This window comes from Ambystoma mexicanum, chromosome 1p, assembly GCF_040938575.1.
Source record: "Ambystoma mexicanum isolate Mex_15411 chromosome 1p, UKY_AmexF1_1, whole genome shotgun sequence".
Taxonomy (NCBI): Eukaryota; Metazoa; Chordata; class Amphibia; order Caudata; family Ambystomatidae; genus Ambystoma; species Ambystoma mexicanum.
In genome coordinates, this window is record NC_090921.1 from 701,095,679 (window position 1) to 701,116,536 (window position 20,858).

General features: G+C 46.5%; 1 protein-coding gene across 3 annotated transcripts in view; it reads right to left on the bottom strand.

The window, feature by feature from the left end:
* Positions 1-20,858, bottom strand: part of DAP3 (death associated protein 3) — a 996,586-nt gene that overhangs the window by 367,408 nt on the left and 608,320 nt on the right. For all 3 annotated transcript variants that reach the window (XM_069650015.1, XM_069650007.1, XM_069650021.1), the window contains exons 10-11: positions 13,949-14,008; positions 6,019-6,108 (exon numbers count right to left, since the gene is read on the bottom strand). In XM_069650015.1, coding sequence (XP_069506116.1) covers positions 6,019-6,108; positions 13,949-14,008 — 150 coding nt within the window. The remainder of the gene's footprint in view (positions 1-6,018; positions 6,109-13,948; positions 14,009-20,858) is intronic.

Consider the following 20,858-nt stretch of genomic DNA (forward strand, 5'->3'; position numbering starts at 1 on the left):
AAAAGCATCACAGCTGATAGGAGCCCTTGGTTCTGGAGCAGGTTGGCCTGGAGATCCAACATAGCTGTCTCAGTACCTTTCCTGAACCCAAATTGGCATGGAAGCAAGATGTTATAAGCCTCAACATAATCTGTAATTGCAAATGTTCTACTTTATCCAGAACTTTCAGCAAGAACAGCACATTTTTAACTGGCCGATATTTATCTGGAATGAAAGGGTCCAGTGATTCCTTTTTTTGTAAGGGGGTTACCCATGCCTCATTTAAAAAGAAGGAGACACTACCTTCGAGGAAAGATTGATTGATAAATTTAGAGACCCACAGCCTTAGTATATCCAGGCAGCTTATAAACAAGTTAGCCGGACAGGCATCGCTCTGACAGGAGGTAGGCTTCATGGCCGCAATTGTTTCTGACACAAAAAGTTCAGTACAGGGAGAGAAAGCAACGACAGAGGGTTCAGGCTGAGGGGAGGCCACTGCTTTGTGAGCTACAGCTCCCATCTCCTGGGGTGAACATAGATCCCTAACCTGCAATGTGTTGGTTTGACGCATGGTGACCTTCTTGAATATCATGAATAGCGTGGCACCACAGCTCATCTTTAACGAGAATAGAGGCAGGAGGAGGCTTGCTCTTAAACTCCTTCTCGATAGAAAACAATTCTTTTGAGTTAGATTTGGCATTCTGTATTCTACTATTCTAGATGTCGGACCTAGCTTTTGTGATAGCCTCCTTGTATTGTTTAACAAGGATCTTATAGGTGGCTAAAGTAAGAACATAAGGATTTCTATGCCGGTCGTGCTCCGCAGCACATTTTTGTTGTCTAATGAGGATAATGGCATCATTAAACCAAGATTTTATGGCTTCAGATTTGACAGTTCGAATCCTGCGTGGCACCAGAAGATTGGTCACATCAGTGAGTGAATTAGTTGTATGGTGCGCTAGGTCGTCCGCACTCTCTGATTCCTCAAGGGAATCAAGCGTTGTCGAGAGGAGTGGGACAACATTTTCTGGAGTGAGGGCTTTCAGGTGACGCATACCTATTTTTCTCCTAAGGTTGGAATCCAGTTCAGTTGGAAGTACTGGAGGCATGATATCAAACGTTAAACAATAGTCCGACCAGATACAAGGTGAAATGACTAATGAAGTTAGAGAAAGCTGGTGGGCTAAAAGTCAATACAGAATATGGCCTGCGCTATGTGTGCGATGGTCTATGAGTTGCACATAACCAATTGATTTGCAGGCTTCCACAAGAGATCTGGTGGTGGCAACAGTTAATGCATCATACCAAAGATTAAAATCTCCCATAACTAGAAATGGGGACTGAGTCTTAGTAAGGGTATTTAGGAGATTTAAAAACTGCTCTTCGAATAACGGCGTGACCCTTGGGGGCCAATTGAGGACGATTAGTGTAAGCAAGGTGTTATCTGACATTTGAATTTTGACAACCAGGATTTCGCAATCTTCCAAGGGCTCAAGGGGCAGTGTGAAACTGTAGGAAAGTTTTTACAAAAAGTGTGACACCCCCACCCCTGCCCATGATGCGATCAGCCTGTATAAGTGAAACACGATGAGAAGTGGCTAAAAGCACTAACGTTGGTAGGGCTTCATCTAACCAGGACTCCGTTAGTGGCAAGATATCCTGATTAGACGACCCAAACAAATCAAGAATCTCTACCCTATGCTTACGCAATGAGCGAGTATTCAGAAGGCCGGCTTGTAAATTATATGGTTACAAGCCCACATCATGGCCAGGCAATCTTGAGCACATTGGAAGGGCATCGCACAACCACAACATTAACATACCACCACCACACTAGTAATTGCTTCCATGAACATTCTGTTGGCCAATAAAGGATGTCCTCGTCTCTACTACTAGATTACATTTTCTTCAAGCCAAAACATCAAAAATCACGATCAGTGACTCTCATACTTTCATTTTCCTACATGTTGTAAGTCAAGTCTATGTTTTTCTCTCTGACTTTTCCCAATCTCCCACTTTCCTGCACTTGTTTGTCCAGTTTTCTTTTTATCCCATGGACCATGGTCTGACTGACACACTGGGCGCAGTCGCAATTTGCCCCTACACAGAAAAGGCTCAGTGCTTTAAGACAACTGCATTAAGACAACTACAGTGGTGAGGTGGGCAGTACAAAAGATAATAACATAATAGAGACCACTGCCAAGATTTAGACTAGACACTTGGCTACCAGAATTAATATTTTCGTTTTGCATCCATTTCACAGAGATTAATGAGTTTTTGCAAGGGAGAGGCAAGATGCAGACAAAACAAAAAAAACCCAGAAGTGGGTGGCAGACATTGGGCGTATGTTTTCAGAAGAATTAAGAGAGGCGGTTGTGCAAAGGTTTTCAAAACCCATTTTGTTCAAGTAAAAAGTGCATGATATTACACTGCTCTACAGGTGTCAATATGTCCTGCACAAGCTGTGGCAGGATGTTCCCCAATATGACTTTGCTGTATAGGATTGGTGGAAGTGAGCAGATACTGACATCTGTGACAAAGTTGCAAGCACACACGAGTATTGGTCAGAAGTTATGTCCTGGATTAACGAGGTGGAAAGTATAGATAGGATTATTGATCCATTCATGATATTTTTTGGTCGCCCCAGAGAGGGCCCTAAAACCACTTACCTATGGCACATGTGCCCTCAAATGTTTTCATGATTCAAGGATTGAAACTGAAGTGATCGCTCCTCCCAACAAAAAGAGTGGCGTGGGAAATCTAGGTTATGAACCGTTGAATGAATCAGCTATTAACCAGGACATGGAACGGTTCCCATGTTACACTTAACCAGCAGATCCGCACATGATTTTTGGGGGATCGAAATTAAGGGAATATAGAAGCAGGTCCTAGAGATAATGCACCGTATGGAGGGGAAGGCAAGAACAGATGAAATATGACATCAGGAGGTGAGAACATTTTGTCTATTTACAGTGGCTATCGTTTGAATTAGAAAAACATGTGACATGGACGGGCTAATGAGGGTCAAAAGCTGCAGAATTTGGGAGTTTAATTATGGGCTATATATCGATTCATGCAATGGTTATAGTTTACTGAAAGATGTGATGTTCACCCAGTGCGATTTTTGTATTTTTATGGGTTCTTCGATGAGTTACATGGCATAATGTCAAAGAATTGCTTGATTTGGAATGTTTTCTGAAAATCTAAATATATTTCAATTTAAATAAAATGTTAGGTGTAAAATGGAAGCCATCAATAGGGTTACTGCACCCAAAAATCCCCATTTCACTTCCCAAATTGATCACATTAGCAATCAATGTCAGTTTGTGTGTGTGTTATTCAATTGTGTATGTGTTTATGGCCTAGCATTTCGGTGCTGGACTGCCCCAGGGCAGGACAAAGACTGATATGTTTAGGATAGTTCTCCTCTGTGAAAGATAGTGAGCTAAAGACTCTGGATAAGGCTCTTGTAACCAGGACTCATGTCTGGCAGAGAGTCTCCCAGGAACCCAGTTATTTGCACATTGTTTTTATTACCATACATATCAAGATTGAACTTTACAAAAAAGGATGGTTTGCGATCCTTGGACTAGTAGAGGTGTTCAACAGCCTTCTGGCTAGTTCTGTGGCATCTTCATAGTTTTGGCTGATATCTTCAGAATTCTGGCCAGGTTAGACAATGGACCTTGAAGTGGCTCGTCTGTGGGAGGTGGGCCTCCAGAAGCAACGGCCCAGGCCTCGTCTTAGGCAACTATGCTTTGATGCCAGGGGCTTGGATCTTTTTATTGACCCCCAGGTGAGGGTACTGCATGACAATGAATTCCTTGATGATGAAGGCCTAATCATTGATAGCTTCCTCAATGCCAAGTGTTTAAATGGTGAAAAGCATATCACAGACTAGTCCCTTGGTGTTGATAATCTGCAATAGTATTGGGGACCTCCACAATGCCGGAACAACCCGGGACGAGTTCAGGTGTATGGATGCAGGAGTGGAAGAGAAATATCGTATGGGAACAACCTCTCCCCTGCGGTAGGGTGACTCATCCCTACGTATGACCTATAGTCATCCAACTATGTAGCTAGAATCAGAGTATTCTTTTCTAGAGTGAATGGAGTGGCCTATCTGCTGCCACTTTGTATGCAGTCTCTTGCTTTCTCTCTAACTTTAAGCCTTGGGGATGGCATCTCCTTATTGATGAGGCATGGTCACCCAGCTAACAGATGCATCAATATCCTGCTTAGTCATCATCCCTTTGCTATTTAGCACATTTCCCAACAGGGCTAGCAAGATGACGAAAGGACTAAAATGGACAAAAGTAAAAATGCCTATGTGATATACAGCCTTTAAAGGTTTTTGAGTAGGTTGGAAAAATAACCTTAGATTTCATAAATGTTCTTCAGAAAAAGGAAGCCTGTTCTAGGGCTTTCATTTGTGGATTCAGTGGTATAAGAAGAAATTATTAACCAGAGCTAACCGAAACTACAGTGCATTAAGGGGGCTCTCTAGATCTGGAATTAGACTCAAAGTATAACTGCCATTTTATTTTTAAAAACAGGACCTGTCTTTTATTCTACTTCTTGTTTTCCTCTAAATTGGCAAACATAAAAACAGACCAGAAGAGTGCTTTGTTTTACCTGCTATTTTAATGTCCGATTCCTTTTCTAATTTTTGGAACAATTCAATCCTTGAAGTAACTTAATAGAGAACATATGTCTCTTCAAAATTGTTCAGGGATTACAATCGCGCACAGGGCTATTCCTGTTCATTGTTATTTAACAAGAATCCGGATTCAGAATGTGAGGGATCCTGGTGCATTCCCCCTCCAAATTAAAATGTTTGTCGTCATATTTACAGAGCTATACAGTAACGGTTTTATTGTAATTATCTATGCATTATGTTATTACACAGTACTAGATGTTTATATATGAAATAGGCCACTTGGAGCGTTTGTCCTTAGTGAATGGTTGGAGTGTGTGGGTTCTGCAAGGTGGCGAGTGTTCTAGCTTTGGCAGTTTCATATGGAGAGACAGGATGGCGCTGTGAGGCAGATATTCTGGGGGTTGTCTGTTGTAGTTATTCCAAAATCAGTACTCTGCCATGCTGAAACCTTAGGGATAATTGTCTAAAATCACAAATTGGTATAATATATGTAAGATATTGCTCATTGCCTTTTCTACATATTTCTTCTAAACTTGATTTGTTGCCATGTATGATGGGATATTTCTTTTTTAACTTAACCGTTTCTTGTTTAATCTCTCATACAATAAAGTTTTCAATTAATTTTTGAATCTTTTTTTCACTTCAAGGTTACTGTCATTCAGAGTGTTATGTTAGTCTATAGATTCTGGGAGAGTGATTAACAGTAAACATTTTTTGGTGTTCTTGTTTTTTTAATTTGGGGCTCAACTAATTATTTGGAGTATGAATGCATTTGCTTGAAGGTTTAAATTTAATATTTGCGATATGCATTATGTGACTATCTTGTAGATGACTGCAGCGCGCACTAGGCGGTCAGGGTTTCTCCGGAAGTGTAAACTACGTTTCAATTCGTGATTTATTTTTTATGATTATGGTTGTAGATTTTCTTTACTTTTTATACTAAGGTGACTTATTTGTGTGTTCTTTAATAATGCTACAATATTACATGTCTGTTCATATTATACAGCCTTAAGATGTTCCCAGGAATTAAATGGTTGCATTCTTTCAGACTGCACGTTCATTATATCTCGCAGTACCCCATACTAGATCATTTAACACTCAAAACTCAGGGTGAGTGAAATATATAGCCCAAGGTTTTAACTTCGATTTCTGTCTGTAAGCAGTCTCCCTGTAAACGCACTGACGCCCTTGAGCCAAAGTCGTTAGTGTTTTTTTGTTTGTTCCCACATACCGAATATCCATCTCAGTATTTTCCAAATTTCTTGGATTTATCTCTGGATTTTTAAAATACATCATGCTTATGGAGCACATTGTTCCCCCAATTGACTGTTGATCTCAGGAATATTTTATGATAGAAAATGTGTGTAAGGAATGCTTACCTTTCCTAGCAGCTCATGTGGGAGATATGCCGAGCGAGGCATGAAGACCGATCCAGTCTTGGTCACAGTCATCACAATGGCCCCTCCACTCTGAAAATTAACATGTTGTTTAATGCATTTGTCACTAATTAGCCAGTCATCAAAACAGCACAAGAGCAGTTTGTAATGCCAGTGGTCCTCGTTATGCATTCTTCCAGTTGTGGCAAATAGTCTAAAATGTTCCAAGAAACTAAAATACATTTTTAAAAAAACATTATCAAAATGATCAGCAGTTGTCTTGGTGTTTGGTCTCTTGCTGATATTCTGAAATATCCTGGGGCGTGGACTTTGAAACCCCACAAGGGTGTTTCAATGTCTCTCTTACAGTTGGTATTTTTGCTATTTTCCCTAGAATACAACTTAGGCCGTTCTTAAATTACCAGTGCCAAGTGGATACTTTAAGTATACATGCTCTCCCTGCAACAAGCGATCTGTGGACACTTTGGTACTTGTTCTCGGGTTTCCATTATACAGCATCAGTAATTTATTACTGACACAAAAGTATATTGAAAGTTTTGGTACTCCTACATTTACCAAACTGCAGCATTAGTAGTTGCCTTCTTTCAAAATAGATTTCTCTCTGATAATCTAGGTTTGACGCTTTGATACTTGTACTACATTTCCCAGGAAGAAACTATCAAGGCGAGTCCTCCCTCCCCTTCCCTCGCTGACATTTTGGTACTTTTTTAAAATTTCCCAGAATGTAACATCAGTGTCTCTTAATTCAATGGCAAAAGAAGCTCTAGAAAGAGTCTCTTTATATTTCCGTAGTGACCCATGAGAGAAGGCAATAGCACAAATGTGGAAAAGAACAAGAGGTGGAATGCAAGTATCGCAAGGGCGAAAGAGCATGGACAGGCAGTAGGGTTCCAGGACAAGGCAGATATACGGAGGCTTGGGAAGGAAGGCAAGAACTGGCCGAAGCAAACATGGGCTTACACCAGTAGCTTCAGACCACCTTCTCACTCTTCTGATTGTCTGGTGCCTTCTCACTGGGTGCCCATCTCTCTCAAAGTCAATTTCTCCGATACGTTTGATGCTTTGGTATGTTTTCTAATGTTTCCCAAAATGTGTCACTGGATTCTCGCTCATAAAAACTCCTTTAATAAAATATGTTTGTGGTACACACTGTGGGTGTATGACTGCAATACCCAGAAGAACAAGTTACTACTTACCTTGTAACGTTCTTTCGACGGGATGTTCCGCCGACGTATTCCTCATCTTAAATATATATCCTTCCAGCTCTGCTGGCCTCGGAAAATTTTTTCTCCAGAGGGCGCTGCGCGTCGACATCCCTCGAGTCGATGACCCTCGACAGCCGCCGTATCGACGCTCGACGTCATCCTGCCTATAAAGGCCGCGCGCAGCGTCCGTTGCTCAGTTCCGTTTTGTAGCCCACAGTATTACTGTTTGGACTAGACTAATCACCCTGAAGGAGCGTAAGCTGCAACAACAAGGGAAGTAAAACTGCGGGGATGGATGGGAGGGTCGATGAGGAATACGTCGGAGGAACATCCCGTCGAAAGAACGTTACAAGGTAAGAAGTAACTTGTTCTTCGAAGGGATTGTGTCCTCCGACGTATTCCTCATCTTAGATAGGCTCCCATAGCAGTATTCTATATTCGGAGGAGGGAGTACTGACTTCACGCTGTCTTCTATTGGTGAATAGAAAGCAGTACAGCCCTTCCAAACCTAGTCTCTTGACTAGAGGAGGAATCCAGATTGTAAAAACGTGTAAAGGTATGGACAGACGACCATGTAGCGGCCGCACATATGTCTTTAATCGGCACGCCTCTTTTGAGGGCCGATGAAGCTGCAATACCTCTGGTCGAATGAGCCCTAAGGTTTTGAGGGGGCTCTTTCCCTGCCAGTTTATAACATTCCAGAATGGCTAGAATGATCCATCTGGAAATGGTCTGCTTAGTTATTGGTAACCCCAGCTTGTGACCTGCGTAGCCTACAAACAGCTGGTCTGCCTGTCTTATCCTGGCTAGTCTACTAATGTAAAAACTTAAAACCCTCCTAGGGTCTAGTCTGTGTAACCTCTCTTCCTCTTTCCCCGGGTGAGGAGGAGGATAGAAAGATGGTAGGATAATCTTCTGAGAGATATGGAATTCAGAGACTACTTTTGGGAGGAAATTAGGCTTCACTTGCAGGACAACTTTGTCTTTGTGAAAGATTGTATGAGGGGGTTTACAAGAAAGAGCTTGTAATTCGCTCACCCTTCTAGCAGATGTAAGTGCTATTAATAAAACAGTCTTAAGGGTAAGGAATCTTAACGAACAAGAATGGAGAGGTTCGAAAGGTGTCCCCATCAGGAAAGTTAATACTAAGTTTAAATCCCATAGGGGAACTTGGAATGGTCTTGGGGGATAAACATTGGTTAACCCCTTTAGAAACTGTATTACCAAGGGTAATTTGAAATAGGATGGTTCCTCCGCAGTACGCTTAAAGATAGATAGCGCTGCGAGATAGCCCTTAATGGTGCCAACTTGAAGGCCTGAATTTGCCAAATATAGTAGGAAGGACAAAACCATTGGTGTACCACATGAAAATGGGTCGATATTCTGTTCTCTACACCAGCTGCAAAATCTGTTCCAACGGCAGCGGTATAAAGACTTTGTTGCTGGCCTCCTTGCCGAAAGCAACACCTCCATAACATCATCAGGGAGGTCCCAATCCTTGTACCTCAGCCGTTCAGAAGCCAAGCGTGAAGGTTGAGGGTTTTGATGTCTGGATGGAGAACCTGACCTCCCTTCTGTGAGAGTAGGTTCTCTCTGAGAGGAAGTCGAAATGGAGGGCAGATGGACAAGTCTAGAAGGTCCGGGTACCACGTTCTCCTGGCCCAATCCGGGGCAATTAGGATCATGGTTCGCCGGAATCTTCTCAACCTCCTGATCATTTGAGGAATGACAGGGACCGGTGGGAACGCGTACAGAAGCGGAAACTCCCAGTCCACTATGAACGCGTCTCCCAGAGCTCCTCTCGGAGGAAATTCCCTTGAGCAGAACAGGTCGCATTTCCTGTTTAGGCTGGTGGCGAACAGATCTACCTGAGGGGTTCCCCAAAGGGCGAAGATCTCTTGAAGGACTTCCTGAGCTAGCTCCCACTCGTGAGAGACTGTGTTCTGCCTGCTCAGACCGTCCGCTGTCAAGTTCTTCTCTCCGGCTAGGTGAACTGCCGATAGAGAGATTCCTTCTTGGATTGCCCAAAACCAGAGCTGCATCGCCTCTCTGCACAGGGGTAGTGATCCTACGCCTCCTCTTTTGTTGAGGTAATGCATGGCCACCGTGTTGTCCGTCATTATCAGGACGTTCTTCCCTTGTACAACTGGCAGGAAAGCCTTCAACGCAAGTTTGATGGCTCTCAGCTCTAACAGGTTGATGTGTAGTCTGGACTCCGATGGAGACCAACGACCGCTGATGGTCAAGTCGTTGGCGTGGGCTCCCCACCCCGTGAGTGAGGCATCCGTGACTACTGTTATCTCCGGCCAGGGTTGCCAAAACTGTTCTCCTTTCAGAATGTTCTACTGACAGGCCCACCACTGAAGGTCTCGAGCCACCCTGCCGGGAACCTGAAGAAGATCTGTCATTCTCCCTGAGAATTGTGACCACTGAGTCCTCAGTGCCCACTGGAGGGATCTCATTCTCAGGCGAGCCTCTGGCACAAGGAAAATGCAGGATGCCATGAGGCCTAGCAACCTCAAAAAGTCGAAAGCTGGGAGACGTTGGGCAAGTTGGAACTTGGTAACCATCTGTAGAATATCTTGAGCCCTCACCTCTGGTGGCGAGGCTTTTCCCAGGGAAGTATCCAGGATCGCTCCTATGAACTGGAGTCTCTGCGATGGTATCATTTGAGACTTCTTTAAATTGAGGGAGAAGCCCAGCTTGTGAAGGGAGTAGCATACGTGATTTAGCTGGATCTGAGCTTGCTCCGGAGAAACAGCCCTGATCAGCCAATCGTCCAGGTAGGGGTAGACGTGAATCCCTTCCCTCCTTAGACTTGCCGCCACTACCGACATTAACTTGGTGAAGACCCTCGGGGCGGAGGTCAGCCCAAAAGGCAGTACTCGAAATTGATAGTGAGAGTTGCCAATTGCGAACCTCAGGTATTTCCTGTGTTTGAGATGGATAGGCACATGGAAATAAGGTCCAGAGATACCAACCAGTCCTGAAACTGAAGGGCCGGGAGGATCTGAGAAAGAGTGACCATCTTGAATTTGTCTTTCCTGAGGAATTTGTTCAATTCTCGCAAGTCCAAGATGGGTCTCAGTCCTCCTTCTTTCTTTGGAACGAGAAAGTAAGGGGAGTACCAGCCCTTGTTCCTCTCCGCTACAGGTACCGGTTCTATGGCACCTTTCTCTAGCAGGTCTATAATTTCCTGCAAGAGGAGCGGATCTGGAGCTTTCTGAGAGCTGATCCCCGGTGGATGACTCTGAGGTATACGTAGGAAAGGTAGGCAGTAACCTTGGGCAACTGTTTCCAATGCCCAAGCATCTGACGTGATAGCCTGCCATTCCGCCAGATGTTGAGTCAACCTGCCTCCTACAGGTGACCTGTGAGGGAAGTCCTCAGAGTGGTTTTGGGGCGGCTGATGCAGATGCCGATGGTAAAGAGGCACCTGCTGTTGCTGCGGCTTTAGAATATCTACCCCCTCCACCTCGGGTAGTTCTTCTTTGACCCCTTTGAGCCGGTCGTCCTCTACCTCTTCCGAATGAGGAGTAGAAGCGAAAGGACTTGCCCCTCGCAGAGGTTCCTGTGGGACGAAAAGGAGTCTGACGGATTGCAGCTCCTAGGGATTTTGCTGCTGCTTTTGAAGTTTGCAGTTTCTCTAAACTGTCATCCGCCTTTTTCCCGAACAAAGAAGAGCCATCAAATGGCATGTTCAAGAGCCTGGCTTGCACATCTGGGGCAAAACCCGACTTTCTCAACCAAGCAAACCGCCTGGTTGATGTACTTGCCGCCATTGCTCTGCTGATACTGTCAGCCGAATCAATGCCCGTCTGGAGGGATTCGCACATAGCGTCTTTACCGTCCTGTATAATATTCAGGAACGCATCCCTTTCTTCTCCCTCCGGGATGCAGTCAGCCGCTGTAGAAGCACACTCCCAAAGTGTATGGCTGAACCTAGCAAGGGTGCAAGTAGCATTAACAGACTTTAACGCCATGCTACATGCTGAAAAGACTTTCTTAGCCATAGCATCATATTTTTTATCGTCCCTGTCCTGTGGGACAGTAGGATAAGCCGTCTTGACGTCGGTAGAGGATGCTGCTTGTACCACCAGACTTTCTGGGGATGGATGTTTAGACAAGAACTCTGGGTCTGTGGAAGATACCCTGTACTTTGCAGACAGTTTTTTATTTACTGCTGGTATTACATCTGGGGTTTCCCAGTTTGTCATGATCTTTCTCTGAAGAGCTTTATGAAAGGGCACCACTGGATCCTCTTGTGGGCCTTTGTCAAGAATATCCGTGAGGTCATCTTGCTGGAAAGATTGTGAAGGTGTAGACCACCCCATGAACTCTGTAATTCTGGCCATTAAGGCTCTGTAGGGGGTTTCAGCATGCTCCCCCGGGTCTGGTTTAGCAAAATCCACCTCAGGGGAAGTGTCTAAACCACTTGCCTCATGTAAAGAATCATGAAGATCCTTTAATCTGCGCTCTTCAGAGGAAAATTCCTCTCTAACTGGGGTTACAGGTCCCTGTAACTCATCTTGTTCTGACAAATCACCCTCTTCTAAAATTGAGGATATAGTTCTCAATTGTTCTGAATTAATAAAGGGAGTAAATCCCATTTCCAAGGCAGAGGGTGCTGAACTTGTCATTATTGGCCTCGAAAACGTCGATGTCGTCGACGCCGACGTCGAAGGCTTCGAGCGTGGCGTCGAAAACAGAGGTGGAGGCCTCGAGGACCTCGACAGAATTGGAATTTTACTCGACAATATCGACGCCATCGACGTCGAGGGCCTGGGAATCGTCACTGGATGTGTGGTCATCGTGACTTTTCTCGGCGTCGACGCCGGTGTCGAGGCCGGCGTCGAGTCGACAGACCTGTGTGTCGAATGTCCCTTCGACAACGGCGTCGAAGACGTCGACGGAACCTTCGTCGACGGAACCTTCGAGGAAGGTTTGGAGGTCATAGTCCTACTCGAGGGTTCGAGACGCGCTCGAGAGGTTTCTTTCGCCGGGTACTGCGACTCGCAGCGTTTTTGACCTTTGGGTCTTTCGACCAGAGCATCGCTCTCGGCAGTCTTCGAGGGGGGTCGAGGCCGCTTTCTCGAAGACGCTCATCATGTTTTTTCTGAATTCCTCCCATTCAGCCCGGGAACTAAGTTTCGTGGGGCAAGGGATTCTTTTTGGCGAAACAGAGGAAGAGGAAGACGGAGAAGGGGATCTTCGAGTGTTTCGATCTCGAGGAGTGATGAGACCCACTCCGAGACCTGGAGCGTGAATGGTGACGAGGAGACGAATGTCTCGACTTCGTCGAAGAAGAAGAAGCTTTAAAAGTCTTACCTTTCTCCAGCTTCCCCCTACGCTCCTTCAGGGCCTTAGCTGTCATGGACATACAGTCCTCGCACTCCGAACAATGGTGTTCGGCTCCCAAGCACCACAGACAATTTCTGTGAGGATCGGTCAACGACATCTTTTTCCCACAATCTCGACATTTTTTGAAGCCGGATCGAGGGGTTGTCGGTTCCGACGAGGAAGCCATCGAGTACGATTCGAATAACTTGAAGTAAATATTACTAAGAACTGAGCAACGGTATTCCGAGGCACCGAGTAGCGCGGAAAAACGGAACTGAGCAACGGACGCTGCGCGCTGCCTTTATAGGCAGGATGACGTCGAGCGTCGTTACGGCGGCTGTCGAGGGTCATCGACTCGAGGGACGTCGACACGCAGCGCCCTCTGGAGAAAAAATTTTCCGAGGCCAGCAGAGCTGGAAGGATATATATTTAAGATGAGGAATACGTCGGAGGACACAATCCCTTCGAATGCGCGGTTTAAGACTTGGCGGTAGCTCCTTTCTTGCAGGGTTTGTCCAGGCTCTTCAGATACGTCTTGTGTTGTATTTTCAGTTCTATCATTTGGATTAAACTTCACATACTCTCTGCAGCATGCCCATCTCCACTCAGCTTCACTTAAGCTAAGCACAGACCCTCCACCATGCACAGCTCTGCTCAAGCATTCCCCCACAGTGGACGGTTCTCCAACTGGTACCGCTTCACACTGGTATATCAACGCAGGATGCGGTTCTCCTTCACTTGGCTAAGCCTTGTGCTGTTCTTAAGTTGCTGTTCTACCCTTTGTTCAGCTCAGCAACATCCTCTCATGGAGGCCTGCAAATTTGTCAATAGCCTCCACTTCATAGCACCATTCTTCAGCTCTTCCATGTAGCTAAATGTGCCTCTGAGATGATGCATCCATCCCCTTTTCATTTCCGGGCCCTTCTTAATATGCTCTGCTCTAACAATAATGGAAAAAAGGTTATTCATGGCAGTCCATAACAGGTTTTGGTGTGTCAGGTTTTTCCCTCAATAATTCACAACACTAAAGAAATAGTCATTTGGCTTACGATCTACTTGCATGAACTATGAAATTCACTAATAATTGAAGGACAGGACGGTACAAAGTACTTACACCGCTGTGTGTGATAACATAATAGGGCCATATACAAAAAGGCAGGAAGTCCCTTATCATTTCCTTTATCGGTCCCCCATATCGGTCCCCCATTTGCACTTGCATTTGCTTATCAGTTCTACAACGAATCCAGATGCATCTGCATTCCGTTGTTTATTAGTTCAGCAACAATTGCACAAGAATGCACATTCGTCTATGTATACAGCAAGCCAATGCATGCTAGGAATCTTTGCTCACTCAATGTTGAACTCACCCAATCATTGTGAACCATCTTCCTCAGGTTGTGAACAAGCGTAAGTTCATCAGGAGCGACCTAGAAACAGAGGATCAGCTGGTGAACTTTGCGGATGCTAGTGGCTTCAATGACCAAAGTTTTTCTTTTATTGATGTGCTTGAGCTAGACTAAGATACTAGACACTGGGCCAAAATAAGGAATAAGTTACTTACCTGTAACTCCGGTTCTTCAGCATCAGTATCTTTCATGAATTCACATGTTCTGGACTATTCCCAGTCAGGCTGGGAATCCTCTGTCTCTTTAAAGCAGTTTCAAATTTACATTTTAAAACTGCTCGTCACTTTAGTAAGGGTAATTTTGGGTCATAATGCCCACAGCCAATTAGACAGGTCCCCTTGGCTCCACCCCTGGTGGCCATCTTCAGATTTGGTAGTGCATGTATTCTGGTAATAGGAACCAAGAAGAGCCAGAGAGTGGTAGAAGGGAGGGTCACATGTGAATCCATGAGCGATACCAATGTTGGAGAAGGGAGCTGTTTCTTACCTGTAACACCATTTCTCCAGCGTTGGTATCTTTCATGGATTCACATGCTGTGAATATTCCCCTTCAGGCTGGGAACCTCGGCCATTTTAACTTAGCGTTTTCCTATGGAAAACTTTGACACTTCAGTGTACTATCAACGTCCTTTTTGGGTGCTTTAGTCCCCACCAATAGGACTTAGGGTATAAATAGCGCCACCCCTGCGGCTTCCCTTCAGATTTTAACCTCCAAAGTAGAGGAAACCCGAACCAGGTTTGCTGCAGGGTCGGCCGGCGGGCACATGTGAATCCATGGAAGATACTAACGCTGGAGAAATGGAGTTACAGGTAAGAAACTACTCCCTTCTCCAGCATTGGATCTTACATGGATTCACATGCTGTGAATAGATTACATAGCAGTACCAATCATGCATGGCAGAGTGTAAAGGCTAACCAATATAGAAACAGAACCACATACATGAGACAAAAAAAAAACATCCAGTGATCAATTTCAAAACAAATACCCCGAAGCTGCGGGGCTTACCTTATTGAAACAGGCATTGCAGGACCGCCCGTCCCACCTGCACATCCTCACCATACTGCTGCTCCAGACAGTAATGCCGGGTAAAGGTATGCAGCACCGCCCAGTAGGCCGCCGGGCAAATGCCCACCAGTGGAATCCCTGACCATAATGCCGCCGACGAAGCCGTAGATCTTGTCGAATGTGCCCTCGGAGTCTTTCCCAAAGGCTTTCCAGCTTTAGTGTGGCAGAATGAACTAGAGGACACCCATCGAGAAAGTCCTTGTTTGGAGATTGCCTGTCCTTTGAGGGATGGCCCATATGCCACAAACAGCTGCAAGGTTGTCTGAAACCTTGAGTACGATGCAAATAAAACTTTAACGTCCTCTTCACATCCAGCGAATGCAAAGCCCATTCTGCAGGCGCAGAGGCTGAAGCAAAAAACGAGGGCAACACAATAGAAGAGAGTTTGTGAAATGTTGTTGCCACTTTTGGGATAAAGTGCGTATTTGTAGCCAACACCACCTTGTCCTTCAAGAACCGCAAGTATGGAGGGTCAACAACCAATGCTTGAAACTCAAACATCCTTCTGGCTGAAGTAATGGCCACCAGAAAAGCCGCCTTCCAGGACAAAAATTGCAAAGGAGTCGTCGACGTCGGTTCAAACGGTGGTCTCATCAGACCGGACAGAACCACATTAAGGCTCCACACCGGAGAACATTTCTTGACTGGAGGAAAAGTACGGAACAATCCCTTCATGAAATGTTTCATCAGACGATCACTAAACAAAGGAGCCATATGTCGCCTCCGAGTAAATCTTGAAATCGCTGCCAAGGGAACCTTTATGGATGAGAGCGCCAGGCCCCTTTTCGCCAACAGCAACAGGTAGGGAAGAAATTGCTCAGGTGAAATGTTCAAAGGGTCCACCCCTGGCTGGCCCTTACACCACACAAAACCTTTTCCATTTGCATGCATAGGAGACATTCGTGGACGGTGCTCTTGCCGCCTCCAAAATTCTTCCGACAGTCACTGTACAGCCTTAGCAGTCCAAACTCAGAAGTCAGGAGCCAAGACTTCAGGCTGAGAAATCCCAGATTGTGGTGCCACACAGCACCCTTGTCCTGAGACAGAAGGTCCAGTGTCGCTTCCAACCGAATCGGCTCCTCTACGGACTGATGAAGGAGATCCGAGAACCACGGCTGCCTGACCCAGAACGGAGCCACCAGAATCACACGGCATGGGTATTTCTGAATCCACTGAAGGGTCCGGCAAATGAGAGGAAACGGAGGAAAGGCATAAGCGAACCAACCTGTCCACAGGAACGAGAACGCATCCCCTAGAGACTCAGGGTGAGCCCATCTGCTGGCGAACTCCCTACACTGTTTGTTTTCCCTCGTTGCAAAGAGATACAACAGAGGATGGCCCCATTTCCAGAAGATCAGGGACACTTGTTGCTCCTTCAGCTGCCATTCGTGGAGCTGACCGGCATCTCTGCTGAGCGTGTCCGCATGCACATTCAACACTCCCGGCAGATGAAATGCCACAATGCCAATGTCGTGCGACAGAGCCCAATGCCAAAGATCCTGAGCTTCCTTCACCCTGGAACGCGCGTCCCCGTTTCCTGAGATAAAACATTGTGGTGGTATTGTATGTCATCACCCTCACCACTGAGCCACGTATGCACAGCAGAAAGTATTTCAGGGCCCAATGTACCGCTCTCAACTCAAGCACATTTATGTGGAACCGAGACTCCACCTGAGACCACAGTGTTAGGCAGAAACCTGTGCAGTTCCCATAGGGACCTCTGCAAAAGGCTTAAGACTGCAGGTGTTGGCAGTAAACCCAATTGGTAGCAGTCTGTACCACCCAGATTTACCTGGTAGCTGTGGCTGAGCAGCCAGACTTCTCTCAAGAAGAGTTAGACAGTATATAGGGTATACAAGATAGGTACTAAAATACAGTAGCACAAGCAAACACTGACCAGAGCTTGGGTATAAAAGTATATAATTATTTATTTAAAAACACACTTTGTAAAAATACACTAACACTAATATGGCAAGCAAGTTCCAACACAGTCACTATTAATCTATATATACATCCCTGATTACTTATTGAACAAGTCTTAGTTAAACACCACTTATTTTCAGACAGAGGTGAGCGCTTAACCTAAGATGGCACTCCGATAAGTTAATTAAAAAGGGAGGGGAAAAAGGCAGAAGCAAGTCAGAAAAGGCAGAGTCTACTGAGGAGCAAGAAAGTCATAGGCCAGGCCCACTCTTGGAGAGAGCAAGGCGGAATGTGTCCAGGATCACACAGTTGAATAGTACTTTAAAGCGTCATTGCAGATAGTTCAAAAAGGGTTGGATCAGTTCAGAAAAAGTTAGTTAGCAGGTCCCAAGTCACCCCAGGATAGAAAGTCAAGGATTTACGGGACACCTTGAACAGTCTGTTGGATGGGAGACCAGGCGGGACAGTACCTGAAATGGTGAGAAAGCTCCAGCGGGGGCAGTTGTTCCTGGCAGCGGGTGCAAGTCGGTGCTTCGTCCAGGGGAAGAGAAGGTCTCGACGTGGAGGAAAGCTGGAGGTCGTTGCACTGCCAGGGAAGAAACCTGCCGCAGAGTTTCCTGGTTAAAAAGTACTAGCCTTCTATTCGCGGTAGTGGTGAAGCGTGGCTATCCGGCCGCCGGGGTGCTTGGCACGGGCAATTCGACCAAGGGACGATCCAGGAAGGTGAAAAGAGGGCGAACTGGTTATCCCCACCAGTTCAGAGGAAGAAGACTCTCCGGGATGAAGATCTTCTCTGTCGTTGGGAAGTGGTGAGACGGTTCAGCAGGGCTCCACCGGTGGTGTCGTCATTGCAGGTCGGCTCAGCTTCTCCCTCTTCGGATTCTTTGGTCCTGTGGCGACTTCTGAAGTTCCAGTCCCCAAAGCCCTGCTTTTATGCAGAAAACCCCCATTCATCAGTCCTACCTGTCACTCAAACATGCTAAGTGGTGAGCCGGGCGGCTCACCCCTGGGCCAATCACACAAGAGTGCGACTTGAGTTGCCGAGGCAACTCAGTCCAGGGTGCCTAAACCCCCGTCCCACACATCCTGTAGACCCAGACAGAGTGGCACCACTTTTGGAGGCTTCTGTGCAGGAGCCTGCCAAAAAGTGGAACAAAGGGCTCGACTTGGGTTGGAGTTACAGAGGCGAACACAAACACCATTTTAAAACTGAGTCCTGGCAAAAAGACCCAACCGGGGAATAAATATTAAATAAATAACCCAGCGGTATCTTTAACATGGCACCAAAAAAGTGGTGCGTTTAAAATGAATGGGACAATCCCATAGGAAATATTCCGGTGGAATATTTCGCGTGGTAACCACTGCCACCAGCCAGAAACTCTACGAGGGGGGGGGACTGCACAGTGCCCCCTTCGAAAAACAGACCCAGGGGCAATCTAAATTACCCCTACCAGTACTTTCACAATATGATGGTTTGTACTGGTTCTGTTCACAATTTAAGACCAGTAAAGTCAATGGTGACTTTACATGCCCTGGGAGACAGTAGTCAGTCCCAGGGTATGGAGTCTATGTTTGGGAGTCACTATGACACCCCTGTGTTACTCCACTGAGTGTGCTGTGTAACACACTTAGCAAAAATACATGAAACTCTATGGAGTAAAAGACCCCATAGCCCATAAAACACATTACAAAGTCAAAGCATATCTCAAATCATGTCTAAGAGTGGGAGAAAAAGAGTCTCACTCTTAGCAGGAGAAAAAAAAAATAAACCCCAAAAATCTGCTGGGGGACTCACTAGGTTTGGGAAATTAGCCTTAACAGAGAATTCTCCCTAACACACAGGCCTTGAACCTGTGAGCCGCCAAGATGCACTCCCCATCCTGTCTGAGAGGCATCCGCCACAATCGTGAATTGGCACTCCGGTTCCAGCAACGGCATGCCCCGAACCAGATTTTCTGAGCACTGCTACCAGCGAACAGCGTACACCAGACTGTCATTGATCACCACCCTGTCGGACCACGAGCCCCGACTCTGAGCCCACCGGTCCGCGAGGAGCTCCTGCACTGGCCGCATGTAGAGACGACAGTTCGGCACCAGCGGAATGCATGACGCCATGGCCCCCAACAGTGACATGTAGGTCCGGACCGACACCCTTGCACCAACCTTCCACTCTGCTGCCCGTTGCCGGAGCTTCATCACCCTCTCAACCTGAAGGCTTCACAAGTCCCAGACGAGTCTGAAACTCTGCCACCAGAAACACCAAGTCCCTGGAAGGCGACAGAAAAGACTTCTCTAAGTTTACGGCAAAGCCCAGCCGTGGCAAAAGCTACATGGTAGCGCCTAGACTGTCCTGCGCTTCCCATGGCGACAAACCCCGCACCAGCCAGTCGTCCAGATACGGATATACGTGATGGCCCTCCCATCGGAGCCACGCCGCCACTGGTGCCAAACATTTTGAAAACGTCCTGGGAAACGACTTTAAACCAAACGGGAGTACCCGGAACTGGTAATTATCTTCTCCTACGACAAACCGCAGGAACTTACGGTGGCATTGACGCATGGGAAAGTGGAAGTATGCGTCCTGTAAGTCCAACGACGCCAGAAACTCGTCCAGCGTCACTGACCGAATAACTTCCTGAAGAGTGAGCATCTTGAACTTCAGGCGTTGCAGTCTTGTTCAACACCCGAAGATCGAGAATGGGCCGCCACTTGCCATTGGGTTTCTTCACAACACAATAATGGGGATAAACCCCTTGACCTTTCTGGGCCACCGGAACCAATTCTATAGCCCCTTTCTGCAGCATAAGTACAACCTCCTGCCGTAGGATGTGAAGATGAGGTTGCACAGTATATACTGGAGGAATGGAAACCGGGGAACACTTGAACTCCAGTGAGTGGCCCAGACGCACCGTGTCCAACACCCAACGGTCGATGTAATTTTGCACCACTCGTCCATGCGCAGTGTCACCCTGCTCCCCAGCAGGTTTCCCTGAAGACAGTCATTGTTGTGGCTTAGCCTATCTCCCCTTTAGAGGAGGACTGTGCACCTCTTTTCCTCGAGGCCTGAAAGTCCCGACTCTTCTGCGCCAACCTCAGATACCCCTGGGAGGAATACCCAGATCAACCGTAACCTCGGTCCCAGGTGGAAGTAAACCGGGCATTTCCTGAACCCCCTCGGAACGGATGAAAGGAACGAAAGGAGCGCCCACTCTGCAAAGCTCCCAATGATTTAGCAGTCTCCGTGTCCTCCTTCATACCTTTGAGGTCCTCAACAATTTTCTCTCCAAACAACTGCTCCCCTTCACAAGGCATGTCCAGAACCTTATAATGCACCTCAGGGCAAAAGTCTGTGCATTTAAGCCAGGCTTGTCGACGCAGTACAACACCGTTATTAATCTGCTTAAAGTCAGACTCCGTTAGGTCCACAGCTAGATTAATACTGTGATTGGAAGCTTTCTCCCCCTCACGCACGAAAAGCATGGCAGACTTGCAGTGCTCCTCTAGCAGATGTTCCAAAGTAGGTGCCAGCCGATGCCGCATCTCACAATCATAGCGTGCCATGACCGCCAGGGAGTTGGCCGCCTTCACTGTAGTCGCCCCAACAATCAAAACCTTCTTCCCGAAGGCATCCTGTCTCCTGGGGTCACTGTCCAGAGGGGTAACACACTTGTGCTGACTCCGGGCTTTACGACTGGCCACCGCCGAAACCACAGACTCAGGAGTGGGTTGCGACACTAAGCACTTTGGAGTAGAATCTGGGGTCTTAAACTTCTTCTTCAGCCTCCCTTTGACAGCCGGTTCTGAGAAGGGATGTTGCATCGTGCGCATGCCCTCCTGCCACACGTGGTCCAGGATAGGCACGGAGAATACAGCTTTCCGTCTC